The sequence below is a fragment of the Seriola aureovittata genome, chromosome 20 (genome assembly GCF_021018895.1).
Source record: "Seriola aureovittata isolate HTS-2021-v1 ecotype China chromosome 20, ASM2101889v1, whole genome shotgun sequence".
NCBI lineage: Eukaryota > Metazoa > Chordata > Actinopteri > Carangiformes > Carangidae > Seriola > Seriola aureovittata.
In genome coordinates, this window is record NC_079383.1 from 22644353 (window position 1) to 22657245 (window position 12893).

General features: G+C 41.2%; 1 protein-coding gene across 1 annotated transcript in view; it reads left to right on the forward strand.

Moving 5' to 3' along the window:
• nrn1a (neuritin 1a) overlaps positions 1 to 11059 on the forward strand; it is a 12327-nt gene extending 1268 nt beyond the window's left edge. Inside the window, exons 2-3 of the mRNA XM_056363954.1 lie at positions 5555 to 5702; positions 7647 to 11059. Of these exons, the coding sequence (XP_056219929.1) occupies positions 5555 to 5702; positions 7647 to 7875 (377 nt within the window). The 3' untranslated portion in view covers positions 7876 to 11059. The remainder of the gene's footprint in view (positions 1 to 5554; positions 5703 to 7646) is intronic.
• The last annotated feature ends 1834 nt before the right edge of the window (positions 11060 to 12893 follow it).

Consider the following 12893-nt stretch of genomic DNA (forward strand, 5'->3'; position numbering starts at 1 on the left):
GCCGCAGGGAGCAGCAGCCCCGTCACACCCGCGCTGTCCCGGTGTGAAAACCCACCGCAGCCTCGTCTCCTTGTTCAATTCACCTCCGTGTTTCTGATCTGAGCTGCTGCGGAACGAAAACACAAAGACAAGGTCGAAAAAAAAAAAAATCCTTTATGTCCTTTATTTTCTCTGTGCACGCGCGCAACAGATGCCGTGCACCCGCCTCGTGCACGGTGCAAAATATAACCTGCATCATTTCTTTTTTTATATTTTATAATAAAACCATATAAATCGGGTTGACAGAGAGGGGGGGCCTGAGGGTTTTAAGTGCAACAGCAGGAAGAAACCTGCTCCTCCCGGACCCGTCTAATACCTGGAAGGAAGAAGATGAAGAGCTGCACATATCTGAGCTGCAACAAGAGAAATATGGAGATTGTTTTCTGCTGTTGCATTGCATAACGACGCTGTGGAGGAGGGCTCTGCACGAGCGTGCGTGTGTGCGTGTGTGTGCGTGTGTGTGTTATGGTGGCAGAGAGAAATGCTGAATTATTCAAGACGCAGAATCCTCCTCGGTGCTATTGTTAGAGAGAGAGAGAGAGAGAGAGAGAGAGAGAGAGAGAGAGAGAGAGGTTTGATATTCACGGTCCAGAGGCTTCAGGAGTGAAATGATGATGATGATGATGATGACGATGATGAAAGTAGAAACAGTAGAATCCGGATGAAGATGAAGGAAAAAGAGAAAATGTGTCTGTTTCCGGTTTTCACACTGAAACGAGACAAGAATGAAAATGAGAAAAGCTGCTGAATGATTTCACACACTGATTATCACAAGGCGGGAAATCGAATGAAATCGATTAATTGCCCCCCCCCCCCAATTTATTAGAGTCCAGGTCAGCTTCTTGGACTCGTTCGTTCGGGTTTTGGATCCGGATCTGGTTCATGTTGTTGTTTTCTGTCTTTTCCGGTTTGGATCGTGTTTGTATTTTGTTTAATTTGAATTGCTGGAGTGTGATTGGCTGCCGGGAGCCGAGGTTTGGCGCGCTGCTGCCGCAGACTTCACACCTAAACGTCCCATCAAAAAACATCGACATTTATCTTCGTTCCCGCGGTTTATTATCATTTTAAAAACTTATTCATGTTCAGTTTTTTTCTCTGTGATGATTTAAAAACGAGTGTGATGTGTTTCATGTGATTTTATTGTTGGGATTTGGGTTTTTGAGGCATTTTTACGCGCGAAAAATGGCCTCGTGTGTCTGAGGTGGGTGTGTCTGTGGAAGCTACAACACGCTGCTTTTGGCATCGATGCACTGCAGGCAACAGTGTGTGTGTGTGTGTGTGTGTGTGTGTGTGTGTGTGTTGTGTGTGTGTGTGTGTGTGGTAGTGGGGTGAATGAGTGCGAGCGTGCCTGATGGGAGGCGTGAAGGAAAATGCTGTGCGCGCCCCCGCTCATGTGCGTGTGATGGGACTGTCCTGGTTTCACTCAAACACAAATCAACCCGCGAGAAGACACGAAAAAGAAAATCAAATAAAAAGATGGAGGGAAGATGAAAAACTGTTTTTCAAAATAAAAAAGAAATGAAAAGATAAAATCATTTAGGGACCAAAAATAAAAAGACAGAGGAAAGAAAAAACGAATAAACGGATAAAAGTCGGAGCCGCTTCTGCAGCTGTGAACAGATGATGTAAGAAAAGAAAATCAAATCGACAAATAAAATAAAAACTAAACAGAAAAACATTTATTGATGTTTTCTTTAGAAAAGAAAGAAAAATAAAAACGAAGATTTTGCGTCTAAAAATGAAACATTTGAGTCAAAGTGAAGAATTAGAAATAAAAGTAAAATGTTCAAGTCACATTACTAATTATGATCTTTATTAATAAAACATTTCAAAAGCCTGAAGGAAAAACGTGTTGAAGAAATGTTCATCATTAAAATGTGAGAAAATAATAAAGAAAATGAATGAAATACTGAAGATATTTATAAGGATGAGTGAGCGGGTGAGGGAGGGGGTGAGGGAGGGGGTGAGGGGGGGGTGAGGGAGGGGGTGAGGTGGTCCGCTTCATTCATGTGTCTTTGGTGACCCCGTTTGAATTTTTATTTTTATAATAATAACGTAAGCGCTGCAGAGAGAAGGCGGGAACATGTTGCAGTGATAGCAGCCAGTTAGTTTGAGATGATGTAATGCCTCCAACATACAGTGGTAGAGAGACACCAGGAAACAATGGAGAGAGAGAGAGAGAGAGAGAGAGAGAGGTGGGGAGGGAGGAGAGGGAGGGGGGGTCTGACTCTCATTCATCCAGATTCAATTAGAAAAACAGAATGCAGCTAGAAAGACAGTATAAAGATAATACAGGGGATTTTAAATAAGAATAATTATTATTTATAGAATCTATCAGAAAAAAATCTATCAAGTACTGAAGTTTAATAAAAAGAATATTATACAAACATTAATAAAAACATTTATTTCTATGAAATCAATATTAGCTCCAACGAAGTCTGAGCTTCATAGTCAATAAAATAACAATAAAAATAAAATATTATTACACAGATTCAATAATATATAATAATATTTAATTTAAAAAAAACTAAAAATCTATGTTTTATTACGGAGTAATTGAGATATAATCTTTGGGTTGCAAAGACATCATAAATCCCAATGGGAACATTAAAGGACGGCTGCAGCGTTACTATGGTAACTAAACAACAGTGAAGTCATATAAGGTCATTAAACTCACCACATACACAAGTCCTGCGTGTCCCATCACAACATCTGGAAAAACAAGGTCCCATTCAGAAAGAACCTCAACATCTGGGAAAAATGGAAAATATTATTATTATTATTATTATTATATAAGTATTAGAATATTGTGATAAAAAGAAATACTGTAAGTGCATTTTACAGAAACACAAATCTGCCATTTTTACATTTAAAATATTAATATTATTAATATATAATATCGAAATATCAAGATTAAGATACAAGGTGAAAACTGCTTATTGTGCAATATAAATTGATATAAATTTTTAGACACGTATAAAATAGCAGATACAGTGTTTTAATGTTATAAGAACATACATAAAGAAAGACACAGTATATTAGAGATCAATATAAACTCCATGTTATAATGAATTACCAGTGGTTAATTCATGTGTCAGTTCCTGGGACTCGTCTCCTTCCTCCTGACACTTTCAAACTGAGGTACAATATGGAAAATGCTGCACAGGTGTGATGATGCGTCCAGGTGTAAAAACGACGTGTTTTATTTCACGAAACGTCGAGCTTGAGGTTAAAACTTTGAGGAAACGATCGTGGTCAGACCCGTCCATCCACCCCGACCTCTTCCCCCTGTGGACTCTGTTATCCTATAGGAGTGTCACCTGACCCCCCCACGCCCCCCACCCCACCCCACACACACATCACAGGTGATGGAGGTTCAGAGCGACACCCACCAACCTCAGCCTGATAGACAAGGTGCTACTCAGCTAAGAGCTGTAGACTGTAGATAAAGCTGGACGTCACCCTCAGGTTTCTGAAGCTCAGAGTGAGCTGCTCCACCGTCACCATCTTGGCAGTGTCTGACTCCGCCCCCTAACTCCCAGCTAATCCCAATTTTTCCGGTTCTTCATGTTTCAGCCTCGGAGGTTGATGCTTGTGTAAAACCAGACCACCATCACTCTTTAAATAAATATCACTCTTTAATGGACATTAGAAAGTCGGCTTACCGACCTTTACACTTAACTTATACAGGCCTAGTTTAATAGCACAAATATACATTTAGTGTTTAAACAGCCTCTGTCCTTAGAGCCTCGGTTCATGTCCACATCACCACAGAGGAGGGATCCTCTTCTCGGACGAGAGACTCAGTAGAGAAACAGTCGATCGACATGACAGATAATCAGGACGACTAAATCACTAACAGTGAACATACTGTGAATATTGGTTCATTAACATGATATCAGCACAATGAAAAACCCATTTACTGCTCCTGTAATAGCGACTGTTAGAGGCTGCGATGGGACCTACATATCACGGTAACCATGGAAACATGTATAGTCAGAGTTTGACAATAAAACATTTCAAACTCTAGAAAAAGGCTGGAACGTGAAGTTTCTGTCAAAGTAAAGTTTCCATGTGAATGAACTGTGTAGTTTTTCATCTACACACACACACACACACACACACACACACACACACACACACACACACACACACACACACACACACACACACCTCGTCCTCCTCTAACAGCCGTGTCTCGTCCTACACGTCATGCTGTGTTAGTCCACAGTTTGATCGAGTGGAACCGGACAGCAGGCGTGTTATTATCCAAACCAATCAATCAGTCCGATCCCCTGCTTAACGAACCACACACACACACAACACACACACACACACACACACACACACACACACACAATGAGTTAACAAAGGTCATGTAAAGAGGCGTGTGTATGTCGTGTTAGTGCGTGTGACTGGCTGCAGGGGGGTGGGGGCATGTCAGACCTGGCAACACACACACACACACACACACACACACACACACACACACACACACACACACACACACACACACACACACACACAACAAAAGCCTGTTTTATGTTTGTTATTAATAGGTTTAATACGTTTCACTCTTCTAATCGAACGTTATAAAGTCTGTCATGTTTGTTCACACAGTCTCTTTTTAAACAGGAGCTTTTCCATCAGGCTGCAGCAAGAGAAATCAATGGTGTGACTCAGAGGTTTGTGGGACAGTTACAGCAGCTGAATCATAAGAATTAATAGATCAGTGTCAGATTATCAACCTACAGTTTAATCTAGAGCTGCACAGCTGAGCTTCAGGCCTCCGTCCACCAGACTCCACCCACAATCACATCATTTACAAATTATGTTTTTAGCATTTAACACCTACAACTACCTTCTAGTCTTTGCATCCAACTCTACACCAGACACAGTGATGGAAGTCGCATCGTTCTACTCTGAGACTTTTAGTTCCTGGAGCTCACCTGACTCACCTGACTCACCTGACTCACCTGACTCACCTCTTCTTTTATAACTTGTGCACTTTGTGGTTGTGTTTCTCTCTCACATCCATCCCCTCTGTAAATCACTGTGTAACTCAGCCTGCTCACTTCTCACTCTCTGTTTTGGTTGAAATGTTGTGTTTTAACCCTTTTTCCACTAGAATTTGCTGATTGATCCCTTTTCCATTTCCGACACAAGCCCGACGTCAGCGGCGTTTTTCATCGACACGTTCGGCCTCTGTCTGTTTGCTGACGACAGCGTCTTTTATATCTCATGTCGACATAAATGTAGATAGATACTGTAACGTTGGTGGATGACCTTTTAAATCTGACCTCAGAGTTCAGTCTTGATGAACACGGATGATGGTGTTTTTGTTTGTGATGACTGACAGAAGACGCGGCCAATCAGAGGCCTGCGTGAGGAGTTATCAAACAGAAACTTATTTCAGTTTTCTTTGAAGTAAATTTCTCTTTTCTCTCTCCCCTCTCCCTTTTTCCTTACCTCCTTCTTTCTCCTCCTCGCTTCCTCCTCTTCCTCCCTCCGTCAGTCTCTGTGTTGCAGACGGTGCTGGTCAGTGCTGGTCAATGTGACTCGGTGTTTAAAGGTTTCTCAGACTGTCTGCTTCAGCTGGGGGAGAACATGGCCAACTATCCCCAGGACCTGGACGACAGGGAGAACCTGCACAAGATCTGCACGTACGTTCACACACCTGATGATGCAACACGTCAGAGACGGCGTTAGCGTTAGCACAGAGTTCGATCAACACTTAGCACTTTAGCTTGAACAGGTGTTCATGATATTTTGTCCACCTCAATAACTGTAAATAAAGATGGACGCCGCATCTCCACCTCCTCCATCTGTACAAAAATGAAGCCAAAATACGAGCGCTGCCATCTTGACCTGGTGACGTCATTTGGCGCCAGAGTCTGTGCAGCAGAAAACATCTTAACATTTTCCCCAAATTGAATAAATACTTTAAATTTTTCTTTCCAAAAACTGACTGAATCTAATCACAGCTACTTTCTTCATGAAGTAATGAAATCCAGAGCCTCATTACAAACATAAACACAACGAGACGCTGTTGGGAGTCAGGAACTATATGATGCTCACTCTCCTCTCGTCTCTATTCTTCTATTATTTTCTATTTTCTGAAATGACAGTGACGCTCTCTCGACTCGCGACAGGAAATAATATGAGTGATTTAAGCACAGACCCTGAGGGGGAAACTCCGGTGGGGTTTGGGGGGGGGGGGGGGGGGGGTGCAATAGGGGAGCGTGCATATGTGCAAGGCGGGGGTCCAAACTAGCCAGCTGAACCCCACCTCCCCACCCCACCCTTTTTTTTATCCCCCACATTCATCCCACCATCCAAACCGGGTGGGCACCAGATGGCACACTGCAGCAAGGAGCCCCCACCCTCACACACACACACACACACACACACACACACACACACACACTCACACACACACACGATTTTTTAATTCAGTGACAGCTCCATCACAGCCGTGTTGAGGCGTGGCAGGAGGGGTGCGTTAATACTCTGCGCACACACACACACACACACACACACACACACACACACACACGTTAATTGCTCAGAGATGTAGCATCGACACGACTCAGTTCAGGAGGTCAACATCAATAAGAGCAGATTGGAAGATTGGATTAGATACGCGTGTGTGTGTGTGTGTGTGTGTGTGTGTGTGTGTGTGTGTGTGTGTGTGTGTGATGCAGCACGTGTCAGTGAGCAGGCTGGTGTCGTATTTACATTAACTGGAAGAAGGAAGAAAAAAAAAACAGATAGACGGATGAGAGGTGGTGAAGAGTCTGATCCAAAAAAGACAAAGAATAAAGAGGAAAAATAAAATGTAAAATAGAAAATATAATAAAAAGAAATGGGGGAAAAAGAGAACAGGAAGGAAAAATGAGGGCAAAGAGGAAGTAATAGAGGAAGAGGAAAAGAAAAAGTGAGAATAGAGGATGATGCTTCAGTATAAATAAAACATGAAACTCTCAAAGAAAAGAAGGATGAAGGGAAGAAGGGAAAGGGGGGAGGATGGAGGATGGGGGTTTACAATTTGTAGAAGAAATGACTTTATTTCACAATATTAGGACCAAATCATTCTTAATTTATTTCTAATGTTAACGAGTGTAATCTGGTCACCTGCCTCATCTTTAAAATCTAGAAATCTGGGTGTTTATTGGTTTTTCTGACAGAATAAAATAAAACTTCCATTCTTAATTGAATCGCCTGAGCTTTAATTTTTAAAAGCGTTCCTTAATAGAATCGATTGAATTAGTTCTAGAAAAGGCTGCAGCACTAAAGGCCTGACTCAGACCTGCTGAGTTTTGACTCACTTGAGGCTGAAAGTCTCTGTAAGTGTAAAAATATCTCCCTGCTCCTGGAAGAAACAGCGTGGTTACATGTTTGGAGGCTTCGCACTTGCTTTAGTTTAGTTTTCCTCGTCAGCTGTGTTGTTATTGTCCTCGCTTTGTTTTCTGTCGAGCCACATTCTGGGATGACTTCCACTCTTGGCTCTTCCTCCTCAGTAGCTGAGCAGCATCCAGTTTGAAACCAGCCTCCCACTGCAGTCATGAGCTTGTGGTGTTAACGCTTGCTGTGTTTTCTCCTGCCAGTTACTGGGATAACTTCCACTCCTGTGCCACGACGGCGCTGGCCGACTGCCAGGAGGGAGCGACGGACCTCTGGGAGAAACTGAAAAAGGAGTCCCGCAACCTGGATTTCCGTGGGAGTTTGTTTGAACTCTGTGGCGGCGGCAACGGAGCCCCCAGATCTGCCGACGCCAGGGGCCTCGCGTTGGTCCTAACCACACTGCCCACCATACTGACTTGGCTGGCGTTTTAACAGATACGAGGAAAAAATAAAAAACACAAAGCGAAAAGAAGAAGAAGAAGAAAATAAAAAAAAGGAAAAACCCATATGAAAAAAAGAAAATAGAAAAAGAGTGATAGCTACTCTTCGATACAGAAATTACGACTTCTAGGACTGCGTTTGACTTCATCACCAGAAAACTACACCCACAATGGAGTTTTTACTACGACATCACTGTACGGCGGCCGGGTTTGCCTTCCTGGGACATCTGCAGGCCGTCCTCCTGGAGCGCTCATCCAATCACACGCTGACCTGACCCAGAGGTCGATGACATGAAATATTCAACATGCCGTCGAGCTGAAATGATGACAATGATGAAAATTTGATGGATTCTTGCCCGCTTACAATCGTGGAATTACACAGTATTAAAGTCAACTATGAATTATTGATGTTTAGTAGGCTAGGCCTAGACAGCACTATGTGCCTGTTGGGTGCTGACACAGTATCAGGCTATATATTAGGGTTCCCATGTAGCCTAAAGGCACATCTTCATGTGTAACGCGAGGCTGAGCTTAACTCCACAAAATCAATAAGACAAGCCGAGGCCTCGAGCCCATTTCAGACCGCTCACCTCATTTCCATCACGGACAGTTTTTCCTTTTTTATTGCGCCAAGTTGACTCTGTTGAGCCCGGTGGGTTTGATGGACTGAATGCTTGATGGTGATGTAATATTTGTATTCTTATTGGCTGTTTATTGTGCTCAGGCCACGGTCACACCAGCTTTTGTTTATCAAGTTGAATTCATTTGAATGGAGTCGTCTTAAATCGGTGGTGAAGTCAGTTTTTGCACAATGTTCTCCTGTACAGTCTCAACTCTTACAGGTAAATCTGTGGCATTGACTAAAAGCAAAACTGCAATATTGTCTTTGACCCGTGCAGCATGGCTTGCAGTCAATCGTGAGCCTGCAGTAGGTGTGTTTTTACATTTATAGTGTTTTCCTTTTGGTTGTTGAGTTGGCTAGCACTTACAGAATCAACACCACCTCTGCCAGTTTCTGGTGTGACCGTAGCCTAATTCTTCCCCACCAAGCTCTGAGGTGCAGGGATATAGTCGAGAGTATTTAAAGCCTGCTTTTCTTTAAAGACCAGTTTAGACTGATGTTAACCTGCATGAAGTCAGTTCAGACCGTCTCAAAACATTTCAGGAGATGAGCACAAACTCTGAAATGTTGATTATTGCTGTCGACAGAAAAGAGCATGGAACAACAGCTGTGACAGTTTTCCACTTGAGTTTGAGTTGTTCGCTAATGTTTTCCACCCACTCAAAAGCAACTTTAATTCAGTTGCTCCTACTGTTTAGCACTAGCTTGTGTAAGGCTAGCTAACATTTTGATTTAGTAAGTAAAACAAATTGAGGCAAAGCAGCTAAACTTTGTTTAGCAAGTTGAGTGGTTAGCTAACAGTTTGGCTTAGAGGCCTAAACAAATTGATGAAGGCTAGCTAATGGCCTGAGTTAGTGGCTAAAATATATCATGTGAAGTTAGCTAACAGTTGAGATAGGTTAGCTAACAGTTCAATTTCATGGCTAAACCAGAGGTCAGTTAATAATTGTTCATTTAAGCAGTTAAAACCAAATGAGTCAGATTAGCTAATGTGTTTATTAACAAATTGATGAATGTTAGCGAAGTTTGAGTTAGCCGCTAAGACATCTTTGAAATTTAAATTTAACAGCTAGAACAGATTGTGATACGTCAGCTAACAGTTCAGTGTAGTGACTGGAGGAGATGGAGCTAAACTACAATGCGACAGTTTATAATTAAGCAGTTGAAACAGATTGTGTCCATTTAGTTAACAGGTTAGTTAAGCATCTAAAAGAGATAGTTTCAGGTTAGCAGTTTCAGAGTTTTAGCTAAAACAGACTGTGGTTAGCTAATACTTCACTTAATATATTGAATCAGGTTAGCTTATAGTTTAATTTAGCAGCTAAACCAGACTAGCTAACAGTTCAGTTTAAGAGATTGAGGCAGGTTAACAATTAAGTTTAGAGGCTAAAACAGACAACGTTTTCGTTATGAGCTAAATGGGATTGTGTCATGTTAGCTACGCATTTGGTTTAGCAGCTAAAACATATTAACCATATTAGGTCAGTTAAAACAGAAGCTAACAAGTGGCAACAGCAGCTAAACCAGACTAGCTAAAAGGTCAGTTTAGTAGTTAAAAGGCTATCAGGTTAGCATGCTGCAACATTTTAAAAGAGTTTAGCATAGCATCTTGATCCTGGATTAAATAAACAAAACTTAAATATATTTTATGAGGTAAACATGAGAACATGTCTTCAGACGTTGTGCTCATTTCCTGAATCCCTTGAGTTCAAAGTGTAAGTGACTGTAGGACACGACAGACCAAAACTCATCCAGATGTTTTCAACGTAAAAGAAGAAGGAGCACATTAGATTGAACTGTATTCATGTCGGTGGTCGATTTCCCGCCGTTCTCCTGTCCTGCCACATCCCCGCTCAGCAGAACCATGTGTTAGAAACGAATGAGTCTGTGAGCAAAAAGAAATAGAAAGAAAGAGAAAGAAATTAGATTTTCTTGCAAAGCTGAAGCAATACGAAGAAATGACTTCATGGCCAGTGTAGCTAAAATAAAAAAATAAAAAAATCAAACCGTGGCTGAAGAGCGATAAGACTGTTGCCATTTAGCACATCCCCCCTTTTCATATGCCAGTGATTCATACTAGACGACCTTAGAGGTGATATACAGTATTTTAGGTCTGTATGTTAGATTAAAAAGCCGAGTCCCAACAGTACAGTAGCATCATAAACTACATAAATACAGTAAATAAATTTGAGGAGGTTGTTGATTTCTTTGCTGAGGCGCAGACGTTTCCACTGCCTTCTGACAAAAAGATATGTACTTCTGTTTGTTTGTTGGTTTGTCTCTTTGTTTGTTTATGGGGATGTTGCGTAACAAAAAGAGTTTTAAAAAAAAAAAAAAGGACTTATTCCAAAAGTTATCTAACAAGAGAATATGTATATCAAAGAGGATTTTGAGAAAATAAAAATAAAAAAGCTCTATTATAGATAGTCTATCCCAGACAGTTTTAACACAAGATTGATACTTTACAAATTATAGGCCTACTGAGATATAAAAAATAAAAGATTGCTAAAATGATAAAGAGTAAATAAATAAAATGACTAATGTTTGAAAAGAAGTGTGTGCTGTCGTTTTGATGAGGGGATAAAATCTGGTTTTATATATTGAGTTTGGTTTGTTGCATTCAAGATGATGGACTCTTATTACACACACACACACACACACACACACACACACACACACACACACACACACACACACACACACACACACACACACACACACACACACACACACACACACAGAGTGGGGTTTGGAGTGTATTCATTATTAATGAGGGAGAGTCCCTGAGCTGCCACACGTCTCAGCACTCATATTGATCGAGACGAGGAGGAGGGGAGGAGGAGGAGGGGGAGGAGGAGGAGGAGGAGGAGGAGGGGAGGAGGAGAGGAGGAGGAGGAGGAGGAGGAGGAGGAGGAGGAGGAGGAGGAGGGGGAGGAGGGAGGAGGAGGAGGAGGAGGAGGAGGAGGAGGAAGGTTGACTGTCCTCATGTAGAAGATGTTTGTTCAGTCTAACATGGATAATCCAGGCTGCCAAGACCTTTAACCTGATCTGGATTTGATCTTAAATTGACCAATCACTCAATTGGACTACAACCAAAATCTTTTCCTGCTTTCAGGAGGAAACATTCACCCAAATATTCCTTTAATATTCCTGCTGATGTTAAAGAGTATTTTGTGTTTTATAGTCATTTAAAGATCTATTTTCTCTGCTGCAGGAGAAATATTTCTAAAAAGTGATCCATGGGAAGAAACCCGTCTGATTAACCAGGTATATTTCTGTGATGCAGCTGAGCCTCTGCGAAGGTTGATTTTACAGTTTTTCTGTCTTGTGGTATTTTAATGACTCCAGTATTTCCATAATCCTCCTGGAAGGATGAAAGCAAATCTTCTTTCCACGCTGCAGGATGAAATATTCAACAACAGCGCAAAAGGTGGATATTTTAGGGATCAATGACGGAGAGAAAGGAGGTGATTCCAAATCACACAGTTTTCCCTCCACTTCTGTTTTTACCTTGATTTGACTTTATTTTGTCTTCCAGTGTTTTTAATAAGTCAGTTTTCCCATAATCCCCCTGAAGGATAAAAGACGCCTCCTTTTTTCAGTCTGGGGGAGGAAATGTTGAAACGAACATAATAATCATTTATAATAGAGAAAAGGTGGATGTGGAGAATCGTTAACATCCCATAATCCTGTTGAGGGGAAGGAAGCAGTAAATGACGTTTATAGTTTATGGTGAGCTGATTTTAACCAGATTCCTTCTGTTTTATGGTATTTTGATTACACCAGTATTCCCATAATCTCCCAGTGATATTAAAAATAATAATAAACATAATAAAACAGTGGAAAACATGGATATTATGGGGATCTAATAAGACTCCTGTGGAAAAGATGGCAGTTCTCTGGGTCCATTTGTAGTCTTTTATTACATTTTAAAAAGTCCAATATCCCAAAATAATAAGGTAAGGATGAACGCAGAGACTTTCCAGGCTGCAGGAGGATAAACTAAATATTGGCTAATAACGGTGAAAGGGTGAATTTTATGGCAAGGTGAATTTTCTATCATATTTTTTAATAATTCTGTGGAGAGGTTTGTAGTGCTCCAGGCTGATTTTATTCACACTTACTTTGTGTTTTATGGTATTTCAATGACACTAATATCCCAGAATCCTCCAGTGAGGATCCAGCGTTCACGCTGCACAAAATATTAAGTAAAAAAGTAATAAAAGGGTGAAGACGAGGGAGATTCATGGGATTTATGGGAGAAATCTTTCACTCCTGTGATTGCAACTGGAATATTTCTGTGATATTTCCACAATATTTTAATGGAGAAGTGTATGTTTGATTTTATTCAGATTTATTTTTTTTATGGGTTTTTTTTTGCCAGAAAT